Here is a 26,048-nt window from a genome sequence, read left to right as displayed (position 1 = left end):
CGCTGCCTCTCTGACAGCGTGTGGGTGGGAGTAGCGATGCTCACTCAGCGCCGCCGGAGAAAACATTAAAGATACGTTGCATCTCATCAGTGCACGTGATGAAATAATAATTCATTAATTAATAATAACAACAAATGAAACACAAAATTGCTATGGGGGATGGGACCCACCAACGCTACAGACCTATTAGAGATCATTGGTGGGACCTCACTTCAGACTCGGGTGTGTGCCAAACTGGACCAGTCCTTTTTATAATAAAAATGGCAGCCGCTCCCCAGTCCGGTCTGATCTGGTCTGGTGAGCCTCGAAGCTGCAGAACCGCATCGACTTCTTTCACGCTCATATTTGGACTTCAAAGAAACTTCTTGCTGACTTTCACGCTCATCGGCGGCTAATTATCCTGACGTGGGACGTGATGCAACTTCTCCCACACTGTTGAACTCGCCAGCTGAGCAGAAAGCCTCCCAGCATGCAGCAGAGCAGCCGTTTAAATGAAGGACTTAACTCATTCAATATCACAAGTCTGGGCTTTTATTGTGAAAGGTAAACCGGAGCAATAAAGGTCAAACTGGAGCATCTGAGTCCATATAAATAAGAATACTATCCTTCTATTTAATATTCCTGTTCTGTGGAGATATTCGTAACAAACAACAGGTCAACAACCTGTGAATGAATCAGTCCGGAGAGGTCTTTAGTGTTTTGATTAAAAATGAAACAAGGAGGAAGCTGCCTCCACGACGTGAGCCAACATGGCCGCCGACTCCAGGCCATTTTTATAATTACAATTTTTTACAATAAGAGTTTGGGACGAGAATTTAATGAAAAAAAATGTAGATCAAAAACTAATGTTATTTTTGAGTTGGAACTCGGTTTAATTTATGGAAATAAATTGTTATTAAACCGAAATTATCTGGTCAATGGTCTGAACTGGTCTTTGGTCTGATCTGGGCTCTGGTCTGATCTGGTCTCTGGTTTTAGCTTTGGGCTGTTGGACTCGTTAGCTTGACGTCACTGGTGATTCAAACTTTTTATGGCTAAACGGAGTCGGACACGGATGTTCTTTGTGTCGCAAATCAGATCCTGATCCTGATCCACATTAGTCGTGTTTCCTGAACCAGAAGTCTGAACACTGACTCGGGTTCAGTTACTAGAAAAACAGTTTGAGTGAGAGGACGATTGGCTGAATCCCAGAGAGAAATGTGTTCTGCAGCCGAACGGAGGGAGAATCACAAAGACACGCAGCTCGGTTTGCAAGGCAGCAATAGGTTCAGGGTCCCGGCATCTTTGGACCGGGATCCTCAGAGCTCCGTGTTTTATTGGCACGACCAACCTCGCTGAGATGATTAAAACGGTGTTTGAGTCCATGAAAGATTTGACTTGTGTGCCTTTAAAAGTTAAAAAGAAAGTAGCTCTAAATTGGAGGACTGTTCAAGTTAAGATTTTTCAGTTGCTGGAGGGAAAAAAATAAATAATTCCTGATGCTGACAGATTCATAACATCTCTGACTGCACATGCTGAATAAAAAAGAAAGAAAGAAACGTGTGATTCAACTTCTTCTCATTGGTGTTAAATAAATCATCCCTAATCTTCTCCTCGTCATCGTTTAGAGATTCTGGTTCTGACTGTCGAGTAATCATAAATAAATATGTCAGAAACTCTCCAGAGTTACCATAGAAACCAAAGTAAATATGTTTCTTCACAGAGAGAACGTCACCTGCAGACCTGATGCCTGTCTCCGTGGATACGGGATGGATTCCTAAATTAGCACAGACATTAGCATGTGCAGATGCCCCCCGACTTCCTGTCTCTGTTGATGATTCTCACTCACCTGAACCTCGTATCTCAGCTCTGCTTTGACTTTTGGTTGATTTTGATCTCGCTAGCCTTCCAGCTCTTTGGAAGCGAGTGATCCATTATTGAAGGAGAGTAGTTTTCATGCCGGTCCAACAGAACTCAGCAGGCAGTCTCGACCGGATGCCGAGACCGGACGCCAGCCCGGCCTCTGCTGAGACTGTTGCGAGTTAAGCATGAAGGTCGTGAAGGTTGTGGTGGCGGAGCATTTCTCTGCAGGTGGGAACGTCCGAGCAGGCAATGAAACACGTTTCCTGTGTTGTTCTTCGCTAAGCGCCGCCGCTGATCCGAGCCGGCAGCATGGGGTGTTCTGCAGAGCGTCTTCGGAGGCCGTGAGGACGACGGTAACCAGATCACTGATGTTGGATGCTAACTGCGGTTGCATTTACATTTAGGTCATTGTTTAGGTTGGAGAGTTGGAGGCTCCCTGCTGGTCGGAGAGTAGGTAGGAGAGTCGGAGGCTATCTGCCGGTCAGAGAGTAGGTACAAGAGTCCGAGGCTACCTGTTGGTCAGAGAGTAGGTAGGAGAGTTGGAGGCTACCTGCAGCGGGAGAGTCGGAGGCTACCTGCCAGTCAGAGAGTAGGTAGAGTCGAAGGCTATCTGCCGGTCGGAGAGTAGGTACGAGAGTAGGTACGAGAGTCAGAGGCTACCTGCTGGTCGGAGAGTAGGTACGAGAGTAGGTACGAGAGTCAGAGGCTACCTGCTGGTCGGAGAGTAGGTACGAGAGTAGGTACGACAGTCAGAGGCTACCTGCTGGTCGGAGAGTAGGTACGAGAGTAGGTACGAGAGTCAGAGGCTACCTGCTGGTCGGAGAGTAGGTACGAGAGTAGGTACGAGAGTCAGAGGCTACCTGCTGGTCGGAGAGTAGGTACGAGAGAAGGTACGAGAGTCGGAGGCTACCTGCCGGTCGGAGAGTAGGTACGAGAGTCAGAGGCTACCTGCCGGTCGGAGAGTAGGTACGAGAGTCAGAGGCTACCTGCCGGTCGGAGAGTAGGTAGAAGAGTCGGAGGCTACCTGCGGCGGCTGAAGGGACAGGTGTCCTGGCTCCTCGCGGTCACCTCCATCGTTCCGGCAGCTTGACGTGTCCACTCGCTGCTCCTGCTGCTCAGCGTGAGTCCTTGTTTGTCCCGCGGAGGCTTTGTGTCTTTGAGTCTTGCCAGCAGGTCGGTGACACAAAGACAACATGGCTGCCGGGGCAGAGAGGGTGGGTGTGGGTTCAGCTGAGGCTGCTGGTGAGGAAGGAGGGAGATTACTGATCACCGTGACATAACGGGGCTTGCTGCTTCAGCCGCTGTACTGCCGCAACCCAGCTGCTGTGTGTTTGACTTCATGCAGCAGCTGCTGGTTTAGTGAAGGGATGCACCAATCCCACTTTTTCGGCTCTGATGCCGATGCCTGGGCTTCGTGTATCGGTCGATATCCGATAACCGGTACCGATCCAATAATACCATTGTTGAATCAATAATCAACTGTATACCTTCCTTCCACCAGAGACCAAAGGCACCAGACTTTCCTAACTAAGACAAAATAACATGTAAATTACATCTATCGTTTTCCATTTTTATAATTTTTCTAGATTCTGTGTTTTACAATTTTAGAGCATTTTCTTCATGCGGTTTTTGAATCAAATCAAGAAATTAACTGAAGAAACATTCTAGAAATTTGAATTCCTTGTCATTCAGAGACGAGCTGGTCAATGCAGAGCTGGTGTGGCGGACTAGGACCTGAGTCCGGTCCAGCCCCCCCCACTGTGAGCTCTGTTCTCTACTCGTGTCTCTCAAACTCTCAAATGGAGATGAGAGGATTTGAGCCGGCTGATGGATTCTACACGCCGGGTTGATCCGCCGCCATGACACTTTTCTTCTTCATGCGGCGGAGTCGATTTCTGGCCGCAGGCAGAATCCTGCTTCGAATCAGAGTGGTGACATTTTAGAGATCAGCATGAACTGCTGATGATCCATAATTATGATATATTATCTACTGATGATCCATAATTATGATATATTATCCACAGATGATCTAGAATCAGAACTCGAGATGTTAAAGTTCAGTAGTTACTAGTAAAGTCGTCTGTATGAGCCTCGCCATCCTCCGCCGCCGTCGCCGCTGACGTCCCCCTCACTAGACGGCGTACAGCTTCTACACTGAAACGGCGACTTGATGGCTGCCATGTTTGTAGTTGAGAGAGCGCTGAGCGAGGGAGCAGTCCGGTTCCTGTCCGTCACTCTCTCCACCGGATGATTAATGTGATCCGGCTCCGTTGATCACTTGGATCTGCAAGTGATGGTGCGATGAAGCCGAGTCTGAGTCTGGGTGGTGGAATTGATCGTCTGGCTAACTCCAGACCAGTGAGCTGTGAGATCCCCCCCCCCCCACGCGTTGGGCGCTATCATCAGTGTGACGGCGGTAATAAAAGTGAGTTCAGCTGCCCCCGCCGGCCCCCATCAGACCGCCGTCTCTCTGCTTCCTGTTCTCTCCTGCGTTGTGATGAAGTCGCTCGGACGTCTGCTCGGAGCGTTAGAAGTCCAATAATTGATGCAGCTCTACGTACGGGGCCTGTTTGTCCCGAAGACAATGATAAAGTGTTTAATCTTCTCAGGAACGGCGAGGCACACAGGCATGATGATGCCATTATCTCTGTGTGGCGCCCTTGCCGCCGAGCCTCACTTTTCCTCTGATTTATATTTCCCTTCATCAGCTTCGACCACCCAGATTGCAAAACTCATTCATTCATTTATAAAAAAGCAGAACTTGCTGCTTTTGTTCCTGCTGAACTGAAGTTCACCAAACCGGCTGCCGCTCCCCCCCTTCATCATCATCATCGCCATGGCGGGATAATGTGACGTGATGGATCTTGTCGGTCACGACTGTGTGATTCAGTGATGAAGGCACCGGAGGAATCTTCACAGCTGATCGGTTCTCTGCCTCCGTGACTTGTGGGTTTTAAACTTTGGCCTCTTTTGTTGTCAGAACTACAAAATCGTAAAGAACTACAAACGAGCGAGAAGCCTTGCCAGCGCGTCGTGTGAACAAACAGCGATCAATGCAAGCAGCCCCGCGATCTCATCCTCCAGCTCTGGTGGAGTTCCCAAACATTAGAGGCATGCCGCTCATATTTCACTTTTGGTGGAGAGGGAATAAAAGATCCAGCAGATTGATAATTTATACAAGATTTCTTTCAAAATAAGAAGCGCTGCAGGGAGCTGATTGATGCTGGGGAGAAGGAGATGAAATAGCCTTTGGCTAACAGAAGAGTGTCGCCTCCTTTTCCTCCGCCAGCGAGTCAACGGACACAAACCCACCGTGAAGTCCTCAGAACTGTTAATGGTACGGAGAGGAAGATTCACCTAACTTCCTGTGAAGTTTATTTTGAAAAGGCGGTGTGCATGAAACGATGGTGTACACTGGCACTGATTGGTCGTGCTGATTGGTCCGTACGTAGACGCGCCCACATCTGGAGACAAACCACATCTGTGCTCTGCAACATCAGTACAAGCTGCTGAGTCTCTTATCTTTGGGTCATGTGGAGGCTCTGGTCCATCTCCTCCCTCCGGGGATCCAAGCCTGGTTTATCATTTTTATCATCTCCTGCCGTCCGGAGCGGTGAATATCCGCCGCCTCTCTGCGTGACCTTGTGGAGGTCGGCAGCTCTGTGTGAATCATGGCGGCAGCAGAGTGTAAATGTTCATTCAAATGTTGGTGCATGTTTGTTTAATGTAAATGTGAAGTCGGGACAATCAAACACTTTCTCAGCCAAGCGTCGACAAGGATCCGGCTCCAGCCCCGGGTCCGGCTCTGGGTAGGATCAGAGTCTGGGTCGAATCAAAGTCTGGAAACAGAAGAGGGTAAAATGTAGAAAACAACAGTCTCCCCTCCGGCTCGGCGCTCGCAGCCTCGGGAGGGATCCAATTATGACGCCCTTGAGGGGATGACAGTGCTTGGATTTCTGTCAATACAGGGTTCAGGTAGTGTTTCTCAATACACCTCTGAATTATTGATGACGGAGAGATTGAGAGGAGGAGGGGTAGTTAACATTCAGGGTTATGTATGAAGGGGGGGCGGCATATCTTAAACCTGATCTGTTTGATGAGGCGACCTGGAGGAGAACGAGGAGCGCCGGAGACTGAAGGTGCATCCTGACTGATGGGGAGGCCGAGCGGTCGGGGGTTTATCGGCCTCTCTGAAGATGAATCTGAATAATGGACGGGGGGGCAGACGGGTAGAGAGGATCCACGGGTCTGATCCTTCTGACTGAACGCCCTCTGGGCTTCTCATCTGCTCTTCTTGCGTTGCTAACCGACATGAAGACGATGGATGAAGACGTATGGATGATGCCTGCAGCGGTCCGCAGATCAATAAGAGAACCTTCTCACTGTCTGAGAACCGTCTCACTGTCTGACTCCTGCATGGATCCGTCTGTGTGGAGTCTAGCCAGCTGTCTGTCTGGAGGACAGAGGCTGAGTGGAGGCAGAGCTGCCGGCCTGATACCTGAGCGGGGGGGCGTGCTAACAACAGATTCCTATCCAGGGAGTCGTGATGTCACAGACTGTAGTCGATCAATGCATTTCCCACAAACCCCTTCTCCCTGCCAAGGGGGACGCAGCCACCCGGTGAATTATGGGTAGAACAACAGACGTAGTACAGAGAGAATGAGAGTCCACACGGGGAGGTGTGAGATGGACGGGTCAAACAAACACAGGACTTTAACCCAGCAGAACGCTGTTAGTGTCCAATGTCCAACTAGTCGTTAGTAACATGAATCAGTCTGTTAACTTCCTAGACTTTGAGCAGCAGGTTAAAAGGGAACCATCATAGCGTGAATGCAAACAAGAGATCGACCATGTGATCCGCTGCAGCAGGATCAGTGAGACACTGGAAGAGTTTCTGAAGTTTAGTTTCCTTTTAGTCGGGTTTAACTGTGACACCGGTCCTCTCCGGCAGAAACCGGTCTGGGATCTGTGGGGATTCTCTGACGAGGAGAGGAGTCTGACAATGGATGGCGTCCGCTGCAGGACGAGCTGTCACTCGTCTGAACTCTGTGGCTCCAGGGTTAAAGCAGCGTTCCCCCGGGAACGGACTGAGTGGCGTTGATGGCGAGGAGGGTCCCAACCTCCCCTGACAGACGCATCTAATCCTGGACCCTGTCCTGCCCTCGTCCCACCTCACAATGCAGACTCTATGAGAACGAGACCACATTATGCCGACACCAGGCAGCCCACATACTAATCCAGCACATAAAGGACTTGGGGGACCATTGATTTTCTATTCTCGGTAAAAGGCGAGAAGCGAGCCGTCACTCCTCTTCAACCACAGATGCTAATGCACTTTTTAAAACGTTGCCACGGCGATCCCCGGAGCCCTTCAGGTCCGCGCATGTTTCAGTTTAACTCCGATGTCTCGCTGCTGTGTTTGAACGCAGCGTCTTCCTGCTCTGAGACAGGAAGTCTAAACTCTGGACCTGGACCTGGACCCGAGATAGAAAGTAGAAATAATGGAGTTGTTTGTGTTTTCTGACTTTATTTCTGATTTAACATTTGAACCTCCAGTTGGAGACGAATGATCCAACCTGAGGAAGGTGGTGATTAACGTGGGGATTAACGTGGTTATTGACGTGATTATTAATGTGATTATTGACGTGGTTATTGACGTGGTGATTTAGGTGGTAATTAACATGACCTGCTCACGTTGATGACTTGGATCTTCATCAGTCAGAAAACACCTGTATTTCAACATAATAGGAACCAATCAACTTGTGATAAACACACCCTCAATCTCCAGCAGAAGCCACAGAAAAGAGTCTGAAGGAGCTTTATTACATTTTGATCAAAAGTTGAATCTGTTTCGTTGTAGTTTTCCTGAATGAACTGGCCGCCCACAGGGCTGTAGCAGCTGATCAACTCGTCTTCTTAAAGGTCGTAACTCCACATCTCACATCCGCCTGGGCCCCAACAGTCCACCTTGTGTCCTGAGGGGTCTGGGGGGGGTTTGTTTCTCCATTATTGGCCCTTGCTCCCATGATCCCGGTTCCTCGCCGTGGTCAGCCACTGGAAATGTAATTAGCCTGAGAGGGTGCAGAGGTGAAAGGGTCTCCCAGCAGACGAGTGGAGTCCAGGATGGAGGTGAGAGGAAACGCCGTCGGTGCAGGCGGCGGTGTGATGCGTGTCATGGGACTGCAGCGAGACCGCCGGTCTGATGAACCCGCCGCTGTAGGGGGGACAATGCAGCGCCGGCCTCAACAATGGAGCGCTTGTCCTCCTCACCCTCTTCCCGTCATGGGTTGTTGTTTTTCTCCCGGCACGTTAACATTCCCATGTGGTAGTTGTGACAACAACAACATGACTCAGCAGGCGCGTTCTCATTGGCTGCTCCGGCTCGGCAACGAACGCTCGGCAAATTGAAGCCTCGTCGTCATTTGGAGTCTTTTCATTGATGAAATAATATCTGCAGCTGCTTTAAAGACCGTCCAACATGGCATGTAATACGTGTTTGCTGGAAATATTATCTTGCTTTAATACGCTACATAGTTACGTGTTCTCATTAGTTTAGTCATATTGTTTTATGTAGCAATACAGGCTGAAAATAATCACCAAAAAAATATTACGCGTGCTCGGATCAGCTAGCATCAAGCAGATTAAACCAATCATTCTCCAGCGGCGCTTCCCAATGTGATGTCCCGCCTCCCAGTGTGATGTCAAGCCTCCCAGCATTATGCCCCGCCTACTGGCATGATGTCTCCCCCCCCCCCCCCCCGTCCTGTTTCACTGGGAAACTTGAAATATTGTGTCCTCTAACATCCCGTCCACTGTGTTTGTCCTCTGGTCAGCATATCCATGGTTGCTATGGTGCCCAGGTCCGGAAGCTGTTGCCTAGCGCCCACTGAGAGCAGAAGGCTAACGTGGCTAATTGTGTGTGAAACGATGGAGGAGCTCAGGGATCGGCTCAGCGTAGATATGTGAGAATGGAGGATGGCGGGAGCTTAAAGACTTCCACCACTGAGGGGCGACGGATATCCGCGGGCGGCGAGGCGAGAGGCGTGCTCTATTCGGTGGCGATGAATGGCGGGTGGATTAGCGGGTAGGGGAATTGTTAGAGGCTGATTCTGCTTTCCGTTCGCTGCCATCTAGCCGCGTGCAGCAGGTGCTGGCAGGAAATAGACGTCCTGAGAGGGGACAGGTGCTTTCTGGGCAACGCGGTTGATTGAGGATAAAAGTGGAATTTAGGATATCAAATGGGACTTTTTATAGGAACGTTGTTCGGGGCCAGGCAGGCCGCCTGTGAACTCGATGACTTTCTGTCCTCCGACCGACGGAGATCGCGATTATCTCATTGTGTAAGTTTCTGCATTCATGTGGTCGAAAGGCGTGAGACTCTCCGTAGCGACGACTTATCAACCCGCGACGCAGCGCCGGCCGCTAATCCTCATGAATGTCAGATAATCAATGGAACGCCACGTCCCAGAATCCCCTGCTCCTCCAGAGGACGGCCTGCCAGCATCTCCCAGATGGCTTAACGAGTCCAGTTCATTAAAAACACGACGCAGAGAGCAAACAGCAGATGAGATAAGCGACGGCTTATTTCTCTCCGACAGCTGTTGCCCCCCCACCCCCCAACTCGTTAACGGGATCGACTTTGTGTTTGGTAGAATGAAGAAAGTTCTAGTTGACGCGTTCCCATGGCAGGTAGACGGAGCTCGAGGATGGCGGTTTGTTTCCACGCGACCGACTGTCTCAAAGGTCACATGAAAGCCGTTAATATTTAAATGTCTCAATTATCTAACATATCGTTATATTGCAACTTTATTAATAACTGCTGGAGCAACAAGACGGATTAGTTTTGGCACAGTCACCAAGCTGATGCTTTTTTACCTTTTAATATCTTCATTATTATATGATTTACCTGCTCAATGCTTCATTTTCTTGATAGAATAAGACAAACTTCATCTTTAATCTTCAAACTAATACAGGCTTTACAGAAGAATCCAACTTTCCATACTTGAGCTCCTGTTCTTAGACTGAACGGCGGTTTATTTCCTACTTAATAGCCTCCTTGTATGTGTTAGTTCATGCTGACGCTGTGTTTCAACTTGTTTTGACTTTAACCTCAGCTGATGTTCCTCCGAGTGGACCAACCGGTTCTGTGTGTGTGTGTGTGTGTGTGTGTGTGTGTGTGTGTGTGTGTGTGTGTGTGTGTGTGTGTGTGTGTGTGTGTGTGTGTGTGTGTGTGTGTGAGAGGTCATATTCAGATATTCTGTTTAGACACGGTGCAGCAAAGAGGAGCTGAGGTTCTGGTCTGGATCCAGAGACCAGCAAGACCATTCAGGGGTTTAAAAACATCATGCACATCCTAAAATCAATTCTAAAACTCATCCTTCCAAAAAAAAAGCTTCGCAGCAGCGTTTTTCTCTGTGCGTGTTTCTGCTGCCGACAACAGAACAAACCAGTCTGGAGATAAAAGCATGAAGTTCTGGGTCTGCAGACCTGATCTGGGTGCAGCAGGACCACATCAAAGCATCATTCTGATGCAAAAGTTACTCGTCTCTGCATGGAAATATTCAAAATTATAATAACATTACATTTAGATTGGTGTAATATGTTTATGTTTGACTTTGTTTCATTATACTGCTCATAATTTCAGCATCGTAGCTTGATGACTAAATATGATTATTATGATTATCACGGTTCAGAATATTATCCTGATAATAATCAAAGCATATTTAAAACTCTTAAAATGGCAGTAAAACATCCTGGAATCACTTTATATTTTCATTTATATCACGGATAAGACACGCTTTTTATTTTGTATATTTGTTAAATCTTAAATAAAGGATAATACAGTTTGTATTCTGTACATTTTTCACTTGTCTCCCGTGATATTGAGCTAAAGATGTGATCGTGTTCAGGGTCATACCTGAACCTGGTCCTGGTGTGGATCGAGGGAGAGTCTTGGTGCACCAGCAGTCCTTTAACTGGTGTAATTACCTCTGGCGTCAGGCCGTGGGGAGCGAGGAGCCAAGCTTTAATTGTGCCAAGTCACCTGTAAAAGACTTTGGTTGGCGGTAAATGAGGCTGCGGTCCCGAAGGTCCCGACTGCCCCGGTGGTCTGCATCCTCTCTGAACACATCTACATGTCCGTCTGCTGCTCTGCAACAAATACAAACAAACGTATCTGCCACCTTTTAAATCGGGTCCGCTGTGGCTCAGACGGGTCCGCTGTTCTAACCCCACACCTCTGCGTCTCTCTATAGGTGGGAGGTGGTTCTCCTGAGGGCCATGTGTTCCTGGTGAGGCGCCGTCCGCCGCCAACATGAGGCCGGTGCCCGGCTCGCCTCCGGCCGTCCTGCGGGCCGTCCTGGCTCTTGCCTTCACCGCCCTCCTGCCTCGGCTGTCCTCGGGGGCCACGCCGTTCCCCCAGGACCTGGAACCCATCACCGTCGTGGGCAGAGAGTGTAAGTTCACAAATCTGTTGTGTTGCCATGGTGATCCTTGTTTGCAGGAGTAGATGTGAGAGTGAAGCTCGGGTCACGGAGGTGTTGCAGCTCAAAACTGTGTTTTTTTTTTAACCATATCAGCAACATCTATGACAATGCCTTCCTCAGCCAGTAATCCTGATATTATCCTCATATCATCCTCATGTCATCCTGATATTATCCTCATATCATCCTCATGTCATCCTGATATCATCCTGATATCATCCTCATATCATCCTCATGTCATCCTCATGTCATCCTCATATCATCCTGATATCATCCTGATATCATCCTCATATCATCCTCATATCATCCTCATGTCATCCTGCTATCATCCTGATATCATCCTCATATCATCCCCATGTCATCCTCATGTCATCCTCATGTCACCCTCATGTCATCCTCATGTCACCCTCATATCATCCTCATGTCATCCTCATCATCCTCATGTCATCCTCATATCATCCTCATGTCATCCTCATGTCATCCTCATGTCATCCCCATGTCATCCCCATGTCATCCCCATGTCATCCTCATATCATCCTCATGTCGTCCTCATATCATCCTCATGTCATCCTCATGTCATCCTCATGTCACCCTCATGTCATCCTCATGTCACCCTCATATCATCCTCATGTCATCCTCATCATCGTCATGTCATCCTGATATTATCCTCATGTCATCCTGATATCATCCTCATACCATCCTGATATCATCCTCATATCCTCATATCATTCTCATATCATCTGCAACATAGATGGCACTAGATAGATTGGTACAAGAGAAAACGTTTAGAATCGGTTTGGACTGAAGAAAACTAATGCTGAAAGATTTCAAGATGTTTCTGTCCGAACTAGAGGTGTAAAAAAGACCTCAAATACTGATAGTTACTATATTACAGTAAATATTAGCTAAAACAATTGCATCATCAGCGTTTCACAACAAAATGCAGCGGACAACAGATGATTTAGTTCTTTTGTAATAGAAAGAACATAATAATGATGGTTTAGTTTATAGAACACACTTTAATACTTGAATTTCCCATAAAAACAACGTTAAATGAGTTACACAAATGAACCCGTTTTAAGGGATTAAACAGGATGAAAACAATTACCAAGCAAATAAATAGTATTAAATAAAAAGTAAATCCAATCAAAGACAGGAAGTTCAGCGTTGAGTCTTCGTGTGCTTCAAAGATTTGAGATAAGAGTTTGACTAAGGACGATCGGGGACACTCTGAAGACCTTGTTCACCAGTCTGGCCTGGGGGACCCGGCCCCCGATCACCGGGGAGGTCTAGGGAAGAGGCCTGGCTGCTAAATGTAATGGCCCATAATTGATTTAAGAGGCGGCTAGAGCACGGCCCGAACACTGTAATTGATCTATCTGGAGGAGAGCGGTGCCACCATTAGCAGGAATAGCTGTGCTAATAGTGCTCCATGTGAGCTTCATCCGCTGTAATGAGGGCCATTCATCACCTCCGGCTCCAGCAGGGACAGCCGGGACCAGGTCCCACACAAGTCTGGGACTCCAACCCGAGTCTATCAAACCAGACCGGAGTCGGAGGACTCGCCTCCTCGACTTCTGCCCATGTGTGTTATTGTGGAAGAAGATCTTCTGTATTAAAGGAATACTTTACCAACAAAAACGCTCGTTTCCATGGTGATAAGAGAGAAACTCAAGCAAAGGCTCCATGAACTGAAGAAAAGGCTACTCTGATTGGTTGGTGGATGGATGTCGTGATATTATTGGTTGAAGGTGGTTGATACCAGCTGACCCAGGGAGACTTTGATATAAAATAAATTGTTTTTTTTTTACTTTTTCGGCATGTATCGTCAAATAGTTTAAACAATGTGACACAATATATACAGGAAGTCCATTTTAGTAGTTTTTAACACCTTCGTGAGCCAACAACACGTTAAAAGTCAATAACACGAATGTGCAGCTCATCTCATTTCTACCTGTCAGATTCACAACGAACTGCTGGAGGATTTCATATTCAGGATCATTTCCTTCATGAAAAGACGCCCACGATGATGTCATCAAACGTCTCCTAACATGTAAAGACAGTGAATCCTCGCCTTGATGATTCATTATTATTGAAATAGTTGCAGATTCCACGGTGGCTCTGTATAAACAGGTTATGGCAGGAACAGAGGCATGATGGGAAATGTAGGTGAAACTGATATGAGCTGCGTTTCAGAATTCAGCAGCATATTAGCTGAAAGAGCTTGACGTCTCTTTCCCCGTTAATCACGTTAACTCTAGCGGATTGCATCGCTCCACCATGTTTGTAGTCATGGTGCAGGATCTAGGATTCTGGTCTGAGGCGGCCTTTGGGGCCGGCGGCCTACGTTTGCTTCTGGAGGCAGCGGTCTGAAATACCGCCGGCCTCCATCAAGCTGCTCCGGGGTTCTACCCCCGAGCTTTGCTAAGGCTTTTAAATCTTTAAATAGTGTGTTGGAGACGAGCGGCGAGGAGCAGCAATTAGAACACAGGGCTCCCTGTGGAAACGGCATTTCCCATTGTGGTGTGTTTCTGGCGGAGGGTTGCTAATTCAGCAGCAGCCGGGTCAGCTGGGGGGCTGGGGGTGGCACCTCAGTACAGAACCGTACAGATGCAGAGCTCCGAGGCCTCCAGCTGCATCTAAAAGAAGAAACAGGAAGGAAGTCTCCGGGAGGCGGCCTGGTGTCAGGATCCCGAGATAACTTCTTCTGAGCTTGCAGCATCTTTCATTTGAATAAACACCGGTCTGCTGTCCTTCTGGACCCAGTCCCTCCTCTAGGATCTGGACCCAGTCCCTCCTCTAAGTTCTGGACCCAGTCTCTCCTGGTCTAGATGAATATGAAGAGCGACAGTGTTACTGTTGTACATCCTCTCTTTCTCTCTCTCTCTCTCTCTCTTTGCACCACTCTGCTTAATTCATCTCGTCCTGCAGGTTTTATGTTCTGCACACACACACACACACATGGACCGGCTGGTTCTGGTCGGCTGAAGAGCTTTAAATCGCCGTTAATGACACCGCTGAGTTGAACCTGGACAGATAAGTGCTGCTGCATTGTGGGTCGACCAGACAGGCAGGGTTTTCCATCGAGGTGGTTTTGATTTCTCTCTCTCGATTGTAGCGTTGGATTATTTTTTATATTTTATTATAATATATTATGTTATATTATATTTTATTACATTTTGTATATTATATTGTATAGTATATTATATTTTCTTCCCGTCCCCCCCAGCCTCCGGCCTCTATCCCGGCTTCCAGGGCCTCCAGTCGGACAACGACACCGTCCGCCTCGGTCTGGACTTCCAGAGGATGCTGAGGATCAACCGCATGCTCTACATCGCTGCCCGGTCAGTACCCCCCTCCCCCTCCAACGACTTTGATTTAATATTAAACACTCAATAATCCTCCCCCCCATCAGTCCAGGTGTTGGTATGAAGCTGAATGTTGACTCTCCGTCTCTTCCAGGGATCACGTGTTCGCCATCAACCTGGCCACCTCGTCTGAGCAGATCATCCCTCAGCAGGTAGGAACCTCTGATATTACAACATGTTGCCTTTTGTGAAGGAGCACGCATGTTTGTGTTTGCATCCCATCTGGACCTCCGTCTGTACCCTACCTCCATGTCGTGTTCACACCAAACCAACCAGCTCTCCTCCATCATGGCTCAAATCTCCACTATTGCTGTGTATGTATTTATGTTCCCGTCTTCACTCTTTGTGTTGATGTTTAAAGGTTTGAGGATTGTGTGGTTAGTAATAATAATCCGAGTGAACGGGGTTTCCTGGTCCATGGTGATGTTTTGAATGAAGACGAGAGCAGAAGTTAGTTGAGATTAGTTTTCTTCGAGTGTTTGTGTTCATCGTATTAAAGGATCTCCTCAGACGTGGATCTGATACGAGGCAGCGCTGCGACTCTGAATCTCATTTGTGGAACATGACTGCACTTAAATGAGAGCCCGGGGCTGGACGGCGTGTTGGTTGTTTGGATCGGCGGCGATAAGGCCGCCGCTCCGTGTCACACACATCTAAACTATCCATCTGTTTGATCTGGGAGGTGGCGGCGGCGGCACAAAGGAGCGGGGACTTTTGAGCAGCTTCCTATCGGTTTGTCTTTCTTCAGTTCTGTTCAATGAAAACATATTATCGGGTATTGAATGTTTGAATGCGATGACGTTGTCCCCGACTCATCCTCTTCGTCAACTGGCTCATGTCTTCCTCCCTCCGCTGCTCTCCGCCGCTCCGTGGTCAAAAGTAATTATTTGGCCAACATTCAACAGACAGACAAGCCTGGTAAATAACATACAGTATAATAATAAACTAGAAACACGACGACATGTTTAAAGGCATCAGGTTCAGTACGACAGCAAAGTATTGATAGGATGAGGAAGACGTCGGTGGTTCCAGCCTTCATCAAGCAGGAAACCTGTTTGACCTTTCTGTTGGACTGCTGGACCAGAAGCAGCTCTGAGAACCGGAGGACGAGGGCAGACATTGTTTTCCGGGAACTTAAGGAAGTGTTTGAAGGTTTTGGCCTGTGAGGTCAAACCTCCTCTGATCCAGGACCGGTTCCTCTGATCCAGGACCAATTTCTATGATCCAGGACTGGTTCCTCTCGGAGTCAGACTGATAAGCAGCCCCAGCCCCCAGGAGATCTGCCTGTTGTTTGTGTGTGTGTGTGTGTGTGTGTGTGTGTGTGTGTGTGTGTGTGTGTGTGTGTGTGTGTGTGTGTGTGTGTGTGTCTGTGTGTGTGTGTGTGTGTCTGTGTGTGTGTGTGTGTGTGTGTGTGTGTGTGTGTGTGTGTGTGTGTGTGTGTGTGTGTGTGTGTGTGTGTGTGTGTGTGTTGAAATGGATGAGATTTACATGGCAGCTGTCTGGTAACAACACTTGAAGCTGTGATGTGAGAAGCAGCTGACAGTCTGCTCGTGTCATGTTTTCATGTTTATTTTTTCATGCTTTCATGGTTTCATGGTTTCATGTTTCAGAAGCTGACGTGGAAGACGAAGGATGTGGAGAAATGTACGGTTAGAGGGAAGAACAGCGTGAGTATGAACACACACACACACACACACGTGGACCCGGTCCTAGTCCTGGTGGGTCCCGGTAGGTCCTGGTCCCGGTGGGTCCCGGTGGGTCCCGGTGGTTAACAGTCTGTTCTCCGCCTCACAGGACGAATGTTACAACTACATCAAAGTGCTGGTTCCTCGTAACGACGAGACACTGTTCGCCTGTGGAACCAACGCCTTCAACCCCACCTGCCGGAACTACAAGGTGAGACCCCGTCCTGCTGCCTGGGTCCTGGGTCCTGGATCCTGGGTCCTGCTGCCTGGATCCTTGGTCCTGGGTCCAGGGTCACAGATAAGAACTGGTTTACAGTATTATCGGTCCTGTTCCTCTTGTAATTTATTGGTATTCTGGTTCTTCAGTGCAGCGCTGGCGTGATGTCATTGTCATTTTGAGTGTCATCAAGGCACAGAACAGATGTTCACACATCGCTCAACATCCAGACGTGATAAACACACACACGTTTTATTACGTGAGGATTGTTATTGTTCATCTAGAAGGTTCTGGTTACTGACTTCTCTGCTGTAGAATAAAATGTACATTTAATCATCTCGACACAGTTATTAAACATAATCCTCACACTTTGTTCACGTTGGAACTATTTCCTCTCAAACACAGTTCCTGTCCCTTTTAAAGGTCATAAAAAAGATGAATATTTTACAGTAAAATATTATATCACACAAATACGTCATTAAGAGCATAATTGATAGTAAATTGGATTTTTTTTATAATATACTTCACTTTAAAATCACATTAATATAGTATAAAAAGTCATAAATAAACCACAGGTGAAATGGATCAAATGAATAACTTCCATTAATGAAGGTGAATGAGGTCGAATGGTCTGAACTAGTAGATATGAAACTTCCCCCGCTGATTAAATATGCAAATGTGGTATAATCTGAGAAATCTACAGACACAAATAGACAAAGACGGAAAATCAATGTTTTCTTTCAGAGGTTGGGTGTGAGTTTTGTCCTTGACAAATGAAAAGTGTCCGATAATATTTAATAGAGCTGCTAACCAAAACAACAACAACAACAGTACAATTATGTGTAAAGAACGTTTTATACAAATTGAAGCAATTAACTACAAAAGATGAAAAATGATTCCAAAAAGAAATTAATTGAAGACATTAATGAGATGAATGGAAATGTTTTTTTCAATAAGATTAAAGCAACGCTGAATACTAATGGCATCTCTCTATGATATATATGTATACGTATGAATATGATCGTAGACGGGATGAAATGTGGACGCCGTCCGTCCCTCGCCGTCCTGACAGATGTCACTCAGCCTGGTGGCTTGTGGGCGGAGCTTGAGGAGACGGCTAGCAGCCTGAGACGACACCTGCCCGTCACTCAAATAGGCCACGCCCTTAAATATGCATAACATTTAACCTCTGGGATTTTAACCGTCGAGACCAAAACCAAAGATGGTTTGGATTCTGGACTGCTGATTCTGGACTGTGGATTCTGGACTGTGGATTCTCGATGGTGGATCCTGGACGGTGGATTCTGGACTGTGGATTCTGGACTGCGGATTCTGGACTGCAGATTCTGGACTGCTGATTCTGGACTGTGGATCCTTGACGGTGGATTCTGGACTGCAGATTCTGGACTGTGGATCCTTGATGGTAGATTCTGGACTGCTGATCCTTGACGGTGGATCCTTGAAGGTGGATCCTGGACTGCAGATTCTGGACTGCAGATTCTGGACTGTGGATCCTTGATGGTGGATTCTGGACTGCAGATTCTGGACTGCTGTTTCTGGACTGTGGATTCTGGACTGTGGATCCTGGACTGTGGATACTGGACTATGGATTCTGGACGTCTAACAGGATCAAATGACGAAGTGATGCCGATAATTTTTATTATTATTATTATTATTATTATTATTATTATTATTATTATTATTATTATTATTATTATTATCATTAGTTTATATTTAGAGGGCTGGAAACTGTTGTTGTTGTTGTTGTTGAAGAAGCTCTCAGAGACGCGTTGTGGACCAAGAATCACGTGTAGAGTCATGTGTGTGTATGTGTGTATATGCTGTATGTGTGTGGGTGTGTATGTGTGTATATATTGTATGTATGTGTGTGTGTATGTGTGTATATACTGTATGTGTGTGACTCATCGCGGGTCTCCTCTGACAGATGGCGACCCTGGAGCAGGAGGGTGAGGAGGTGGTGGGTCAGGCTCGCTGTCCCTTCGAGTCCCGCCAGTCCAACGTTGGCCTTTTTGCAGGTGAGTGAGGCGGAGCGGAGCAGCCAGCAGATTTAAACGTCACAGGTTCAAATCCCACTGCTGCTGGTCTGTCGTCAGCACACATTTAGTTTTAACAGGTTGAACAACATCTGAAGGAAATTCACTCAACATTAACATAAACATTCGATCAGACTGATTTACATTCTGCTGGTCAAAGATGAATAATAACTCTTTGAGTTATTATAATAATAATTTAAACGAATCATAAGAAATAAAGATGAATAATAACTCTTTGAGTTATTATAATAATAATTTAAACGAATCATAAGAAATAAAGATGAATAATACGTTATAATAACTTGTTTACTTATAATAATAATATCTATTTGAGTCATACTGATAATCAATAAAGATGAATAATAACTTTGAGTTATAATAATAATAACTTTTTTACTTTTAATTAACTATTTAACTAAATTAACTATTTGCGTTATGCTAAAAATAATAAATAAAGTTGAGTGAGCCAGTTATGACACTTTCACACAAATGTGTAATGGGATGAAATAATGAAATGAAGATGTTTTGGACAGATATGGATGTAAACAAGAACAACACAGTTGTTTGTATATGACACTATAATTGAATATAGTAATTATTATTACTCTTATTCAGCTGGTGTTTCTATGGTAACAGTCACTGTGAATATTAACTGATAGGAAGGATTGTAATAGTTGGGTGAAAGAAGAGCAGATTTAAAATGTCACGGTTGTAAATGTTCCTCTCACGTTTCATCACTTTCAGTGCAGATGGATCTGAAAGGTCAATGCAGACTTCATGTTCACATATCTGATATATTGATTGTAATTTTGCAGGGAAATGGTTTCCGGGGGCTTTTTTTTTTTAAGTAGTGATGCATCGAGTTAAAGAACGCTCGCGGTTAGTTTACGGGGTGAATTTGCTTTATCGCAAAAAGCTGATTTTCAAATTACATATTACAATGTATTTATACTTTATTAAATTAAGAACTAGTAAGTAGTACATTTTATTTGAGATTATTTGATGTTGGGTTAGGGTTAGTTGTTTACGTGTTACATTTTAAGAGTTTGAAGCATATTATCACAAAGATGAACGACTAAACCACATGGATTCTAGTTCCTCTGGACGGATCCAGATCGGTGGTCTTAATCCCAGAGGGAGGGAGCTGATCCTCTATGATGAACTGAGATGTTCTAACGCTTGCTTCCCCGTCAGGTGGAGACTTCTACTCCGCCACCATGACGGACTTCCTGGCGAGCGACGCGGTGATTTACAGAAGTCTGGGAGAAAGTAGTCCCGTCCTGCGGACCGTCAAGTACGACTCCAAGTGGCTGCGAGGTGAGAGGCGAGGTGTTAGCATTTAGCACGTTAGCGCTTTAGCATGTTAGCTTGATCAATATAAATAAATAAATATAAAGCGCTGAACTGAAGCCTGCTTTCCTGGTCCGATCAGCTCTGCTGGTCCCATGTGAGTTAGTTTCTGTGTTCAGACCACCCAGCCTTAATGAACCGGCCTTTCAAACGTTCTCTCCTCGTTTCCTGCAGAGCCCCACTTCCTCCACGCCATCGAGTACGGGAACTACGTGTACTTCTTCTTCAGCGAGATCGCCGTGGAGTACACGACTCTGGGGAAGGTGAGGGTCTCGATCCGGACCGCCCGCCTGCGGGGGGATGAGGTCCAGCAATGATGCTCAACCTCATTCCTCCGCAGACTTATGGGATTATTTTAACAGCAATTATAACACATGTCCTGTGTTGGTTCCGCCCATATGTTCAATGTTGGGTCCGCCACATGTCCTGTGTTGACTCTGCCCACATGTTCAATGTTGACTCCGCCCACATGTTCAATGTTGGGCCCGCCCACATGTCCTGTGTTGACTCCGCCCACATCCATCCATAACAACATATTGTTGTTATGGACCCCCCCAGGTGGTGTTCTCCAGAGTGGCCCGTGTCTGTAAGAACGATAACGGCGGGTCTCCGCGGGTGCTGGAGCGCTACTGGACCTCCTTCCTGAAGGCGCGGCTGAACTGCTCCGTCCCCGGAGACTCCTTCTTCTACTTCGACGTCCTGCAGTCGCTCACCAACGTGCTGCAGGTCAACCGCCGGCCCGCCGTGCTGGGGGTCTTCACCACGCAGGCCAACAGGTCAGCATGCTGGGTCTGGTTCTGTTTCATCCTGACCAGAACACTGTCTCACCTCTATAACAACACTGTCTCACCCCTCTGACAGCATCACGGGCTCGGCCGTCTGTGCGTTCTACATGGACGACATCGAGAAGGCCTTCAGTGGGAAGTTCAAAGAGCAGAGGAACAGCGAGACAGCGTGGACCCCTGTTCCCGAGGACCAGGTCCCAAAGCCCAGGTGAGAACCACATCTTCAAATACAACCTGTCACCTTCCCAGATACCGGTTGTTCCGCTACGTCCGTGGACATGAACTCACTGTTGTTGTTGTTGTTGTTGTTCAGGCCGGGATGCTGCGCCGGCGAAGGCTCGGCGGCCGACTACAAGTCGTCCACCACGTTCCCCGACGACACCCTGACCTTCATCAAGTCCTACCCGCTGATGGACGAGTCGGTCCCCTCCGTCAACAACAGACCCTACTTCACCCGGACCACCAGCAGGTCTGGGACTGCTTTAATAATGGTCTGCTGGGCCGGCATCTCCGAGCGTCAAAGCAAATCAATAATTGATTAATGAGTTAATCGAGCATGAATACTGAAAACACATTAGTTAGAGTCCACGTTCTAAATATAATAATATAATATGAAAGGCTACAAAATAAACCATAATTTGAATCATAAATCATCCAAACCAATTATTTTCCATATTAAAGCAACAGAAAGGAACTTTAGTTTCGTTTCTCGTTGATTGTGGCGCCCCCTGTGGACAAAAGCGGCATTGTTTCCGAGCAACAGAGTCCCTTTACAAAACCTTTCATTTAAAACACAGCAGGGTCTGACAGTCTGAGGAGTCCTGGTTCTGGTTCTCCCGTACTCCTGTTCCCCCGTTCCCCCCAGTAGGCCCAGTAGTACATCCTGGTCCTCCAGCAACATGGCGTCCATGTTGGCTCTCAGCTGGTTGGAGGAGGAGCCAGACGGGAAGCTGGATCTGGATCCTGCAGCTCTTATGACAAACAAGAAGAAAAAGTCAAACTTCTCTCTGACTTTTGGAGGTCACATAGAGGCTTGAGTATTAAACTGGGACTGATTCATAACCTGGTTCCTTACAGCGAGATCAGCATTCGGTCTTAATGAGGTGCTTAAATCTTCAAATGTCTCATTTTCAAAGATATTCAGCTCCACTGATGTAAGACAGAGAAATCAGTAATTCTCTTCAAGGAGAAGCTACAACCAGAAAATGTTGGTGTTTCTGCCAGACGACAATATTTAAAAAAATAATTAAACAGAATTTGTGCTGATATTCCGAACGACTCATCGATTGATGCAACACTTTGCAGCTTAAATACATATTTATAATCAGAAATCTCTACATCATAAACCCCCAAAACGTGCAGAGTTCTTGTTCAGATGCTTCTTTGAGAAGGTCTTCTTTGAAACGGGAGGGTTAGTTGGACGTCGGTGAGCCAGACTGCTGTTATAAAACAGGCTTTTTAAGAGAAACTGCTCTGTAACGGTCAGTACGCAGCAGCAGAGCCTGACTCGGACCTGGGACTCGGACCTGCGACTCGGGGCTGGGACTCGGACATGGGTCCCGGGGCTGGGACTCGGACCTGTGACTCGGACCTGGGACTCAGGGCTGGGACTTGGACCTGTGACTCGGACCTGTGACTCGGACCTGCAACTCGGGGCTGGTACTCGGACCTGGTACTTGGACCTGGGACTTGGACCTGTGACTCGGACCTGTGACTCAGACCTGTGACTCGGGACTGGGACTCGGGGCTAGGACTCGGGGCTGCGACTTGGACCTGTGACTCGGACCTGCGACTAGGACCTGCGACTCAGACCTGCAACTCGGGGCTGGGACTTGGACCTGTGACTCAGACCTGGGACTCGGGGCTGGGACTTCGACTTGTGACTCGGACCTGGGACTCGGGGCAGGGATTTCGACTTGTGACTCGGACCTGCAACTCGGACCTGCGACTCGGGGCTGGGACTTGGAACTGTGACTCAGACCTGGGACTCGCGGCTGGGACTCGCGGCTGGGACTCGGACTCGGATCTGGGACTCGGGGCTGGGACTTGGGCCTGAGACTTGCACCTGGGACTTGGACCTGGGACTCGATATCATGTTGTTCCATTTAAATGCAGCTAGAGTGCACGTTGTTGTATTTTCTACCATCTGGAGGTCCTACAGCGCCGTTTTGCAGCATTTTTTTCCACCAAGGATGCAGGCCAACTCCAGCGGTGTATTCAGCCAGACAGGCAGACAGACAGGCAGGTAGGCAGACAGACAGTATGCAGGTGCCTCCTCCTGAAGCAGAGCCAGACTGACAACCAGCCAGACGCTCCCGCGGCTCCACGTCGGGGGAAACGCTGCACATCTGGCGCTGAAAGCATCACATCTGGCGTCTCTCCCCAGAGAGCAGCGAGATAAATGAAACCTAACCAGAAGCACATCAGGCTGTCGTCGCGGCGACGTGCTCATCAGGCCCATGAGGAAGACAGCGTCCCTGGGACCATCTGGGGGGACGAAGGGAGACCTGGATCAGGAAGAGTCTAGACCGGCTTCATTACAGGAAGTTTGTAGTCTGTAGAAAGTAAAGCTCATCCATCCGTCAGCTGCACTCAAGGTGCCCTTTATATACTGGGGGATACTACGGGGGATGGAGGGATGAGGATGGTGGGATGAGGATGGAAGGATTAGAGGATGGAGGGATGAGAATGGAAGGATTAGAGGATGGAGGGATGAGGATGGAGGGATGAGGATGGAGGGATGAGAGGATGGAGGGATGAGGATGGAGGGATGAGGATGGAGGGATGAGAGGATGGAGGGATGCGAGGATGGAAGGATGAGGATGGAGGGATGAGAGGATGGAGGGATGAGAATGGAAGGATTAGAGGATGGAGGGATGAGGGTGGAGGGATGAGGATGGAGGGATGAGAGGATGGAGGGATGAGAGGATGGAGGGATGCGAGGATGGAGGGATGAGGATGGAAGAATGAGAGGATGGAGGGATGAGGGTGGAGGGATGAGGATGGAGGGATGAGGATGGAAGGATTAGAGGATGGAGGGATGAGGATGGAGGGATGAGAGGATGGAGGGATGCGAGGATGGAAGGATGAGGATGGAGGGATGAGAGGATGGAGGGATGAGAATGGAAGGATTAGAGGATGGAGGGATGAGGGTGGAGGGATGAGGATGGAGGGATGAGAGGATGGAGGGATGAGAGGATGGAGGGATGCGAGGATGGAGGGATGAGGATGGAAGAATGAGAGGATGGAGGGATGAGGGTGGAGGGATGAGGATGGAGGGATGAGGATGGAAGGATTAGAGGATGGAGGGATGAGGATGGAGAGGATGGAGGGATGAGGATGGAAGGATTAGAGGATGGAGGGATGAGAGGATGGAGGGATGAGGATGGAGGGATGAGAGGATGGAAGGATTAGAGGATGGAGGGATGAGAGGATGGAGGGATGAGGATGGAGAGGATGGAGGGATGCGAGGATGGAGGGATGAGATGGAGGTGTATCGGGCTGCTACATGAAGCGACTGATTGAATCTGATGTTGTCAGACGAGGAGTTCATCCTTCACCTCCGTCTGTCGACGCGACTCTCGTCTCTAATTAACGTCAGCATGAAGGAAGTGACAGCTTCCATTTACGAGATCTGCACGGTTTCCCCACAAATATATCAATATGTATAATAGTAACATTAATAAACTTTATTTATGTCCCACTTTTCATCATTTTAATGCAGAATGAAGAGCTTTACAAAAACAAAAACAGGAATCAAAACAAACTACAGAGAGAAAGTGAGAAATAAAAAATAATAGAAAATACAAATAATACTCGTAAAGTTGAAGCTATAAACAGGTTTTTTAAAGACAAATGCTTATGTAGTAAATATTGAATAAAAGTGCAATTGAAATGAAAATGAATTAAAATCGATTTAATAAAATATGTTTCTTTCTTTTCTGATATGCATTTGTTTTTTGTTTGTTATATCTATTAAATGTGTTCCTCTGCAGGTTCAAGTTGACCCAGATCGCCGTGGATACGTCCGCCGGACCGTACAAGAACTACACGGTGGTCTTCCTGGGCTCGGACAACGGCCACCTGCTGAAGGTGCTGGCGAGCACGGAGGGGTCCAACGCTTCGTTCAGCACGCTGCTGCTGGAGGACGTGGACGTCTACAACCCCGACAAGTCAGTTCTACACAATCTCTATAATACTTCATTAAAACCAAACAAATCAAACAAATTTTGATAAAAAAAAGTACGAGAATAACTTTTAGGGTTTTGACAGTTTAGAGTTTATTTCTCACGACGGCGGTGAAAAAAGTTCTGTCAGTCGACTTCCTGTTTTTCTGAAACCCTTCTCTCTCTCCTCCTAGATGTAACGTCCGTGGGGAGGACAGGAGGGTCCTGGGTCTGGAGGACAGGAGGGTCCTGGGTCTGGAGCTGGATCGGGACCATCACGCCTTGTTCGTGGCGTTCACCGGCTGCGTGATCCGCGTGCCGCTGAGCCGCTGCTCCGACTACAGCAACTGCAGGAAGTGAGTCACCGCCGCCAGGCACCGTTGTGATTGGTTGATTAAACACTGTTGAATGAAAACCAGCAGAACGCCTCCGTTCAGGTCTCCATTCGGGTCTCCGTTCAGGTCTCCCGTCAGGTCTCTGTTCAGGTCTCTGTTCAGGTCTCCGGTCAGGTCTCCGTCCTTGGGTTCACCATCAGCAGACTTACTGTTGTCATGGAGACGGTAGCGCTCTAGATTTACCCGTCGACAGGTCGGGAACTTGTGACTGAAGGTTGGCCGAGGCGACCCCCCGAGGGCCCTCAACATCTGATCCGGTTCCCTCCTGGATGCAGGAGACCCCCGAGGCCAACCCACAACACACTGCAGATATGAATCCTGCCGTCTGGCCTGCGAATGACTCCAGATCCCTCCGGAGGATCCGGGCCACGTTTCCGTTCCCTTACATGGACGCAGACGACCGCCGGCTCCAGAGTGAAGTGAAGTTATTAAAAAGGAGCTGGAAGCTGGAAGAAGCGTGTGAATCACATGTGAAGTCATGTGTTTCCCCTTCAGGCGACCTGATAACACGAGAAGTTTGCACCAGGAGAATAAAATGGGTCTTGGCTGGAAAATGTGGAAGAAGAAAAGCAGTTGTATGTTTTGGATGGTCTCCAAGCAGCCCTGGACCCAGACCCGGTCCCGGACCACACCCAGCGCTGCAGCCCAGAAGTGCTGCATGAATCACGCTTTCCTCGGCGTGTAATCGGCGAGAAAAAGGTGGC

The 26,048-nt window shown here is 47.7% G+C and overlaps 1 protein-coding gene across 4 annotated transcripts in view; it reads left to right on the top strand.

The window, feature by feature from the left end:
* Nucleotides 1–26,048, top strand: part of sema6cb (semaphorin 6Cb) — an 84,498-nt gene that overhangs the window by 43,919 nt on the left and 14,531 nt on the right. For all 4 annotated transcript variants that reach the window (XM_084026795.1, XM_084026796.1, XM_084026797.1 and 1 more), the window contains 13 exons: nt 11,097–11,297; nt 14,554–14,668; nt 14,787–14,844; nt 16,303–16,359; nt 16,487–16,588; nt 18,540–18,630; nt 19,843–19,965; nt 20,173–20,261; nt 20,557–20,774; nt 20,860–20,991; nt 21,097–21,252; nt 24,779–24,955; nt 25,144–25,305. In XM_084026795.1, coding sequence (XP_083882921.1) covers nt 11,156–11,297; nt 14,554–14,668; nt 14,787–14,844; nt 16,303–16,359; nt 16,487–16,588; nt 18,540–18,630; nt 19,843–19,965; nt 20,173–20,261; nt 20,557–20,774; nt 20,860–20,991; nt 21,097–21,252; nt 24,779–24,955; nt 25,144–25,305 — 1,622 coding nt within the window. In that variant the 5' untranslated portion in view covers nt 11,097–11,155. The remainder of the gene's footprint in view (nt 1–11,096; nt 11,298–14,553; nt 14,669–14,786; nt 14,845–16,302; nt 16,360–16,486; nt 16,589–18,539; nt 18,631–19,842; nt 19,966–20,172; nt 20,262–20,556; nt 20,775–20,859; nt 20,992–21,096; nt 21,253–24,778; nt 24,956–25,143; nt 25,306–26,048) is intronic.

This window comes from Eutrigla gurnardus (assembly GCF_963514095.1).
Source record: "Eutrigla gurnardus genome assembly, chromosome: 14".
Taxonomy (NCBI): domain Eukaryota; kingdom Metazoa; phylum Chordata; class Actinopteri; order Perciformes; family Triglidae; genus Eutrigla; species Eutrigla gurnardus.
This window is presented reverse-complemented; position numbering and strand designations above follow the sequence as displayed.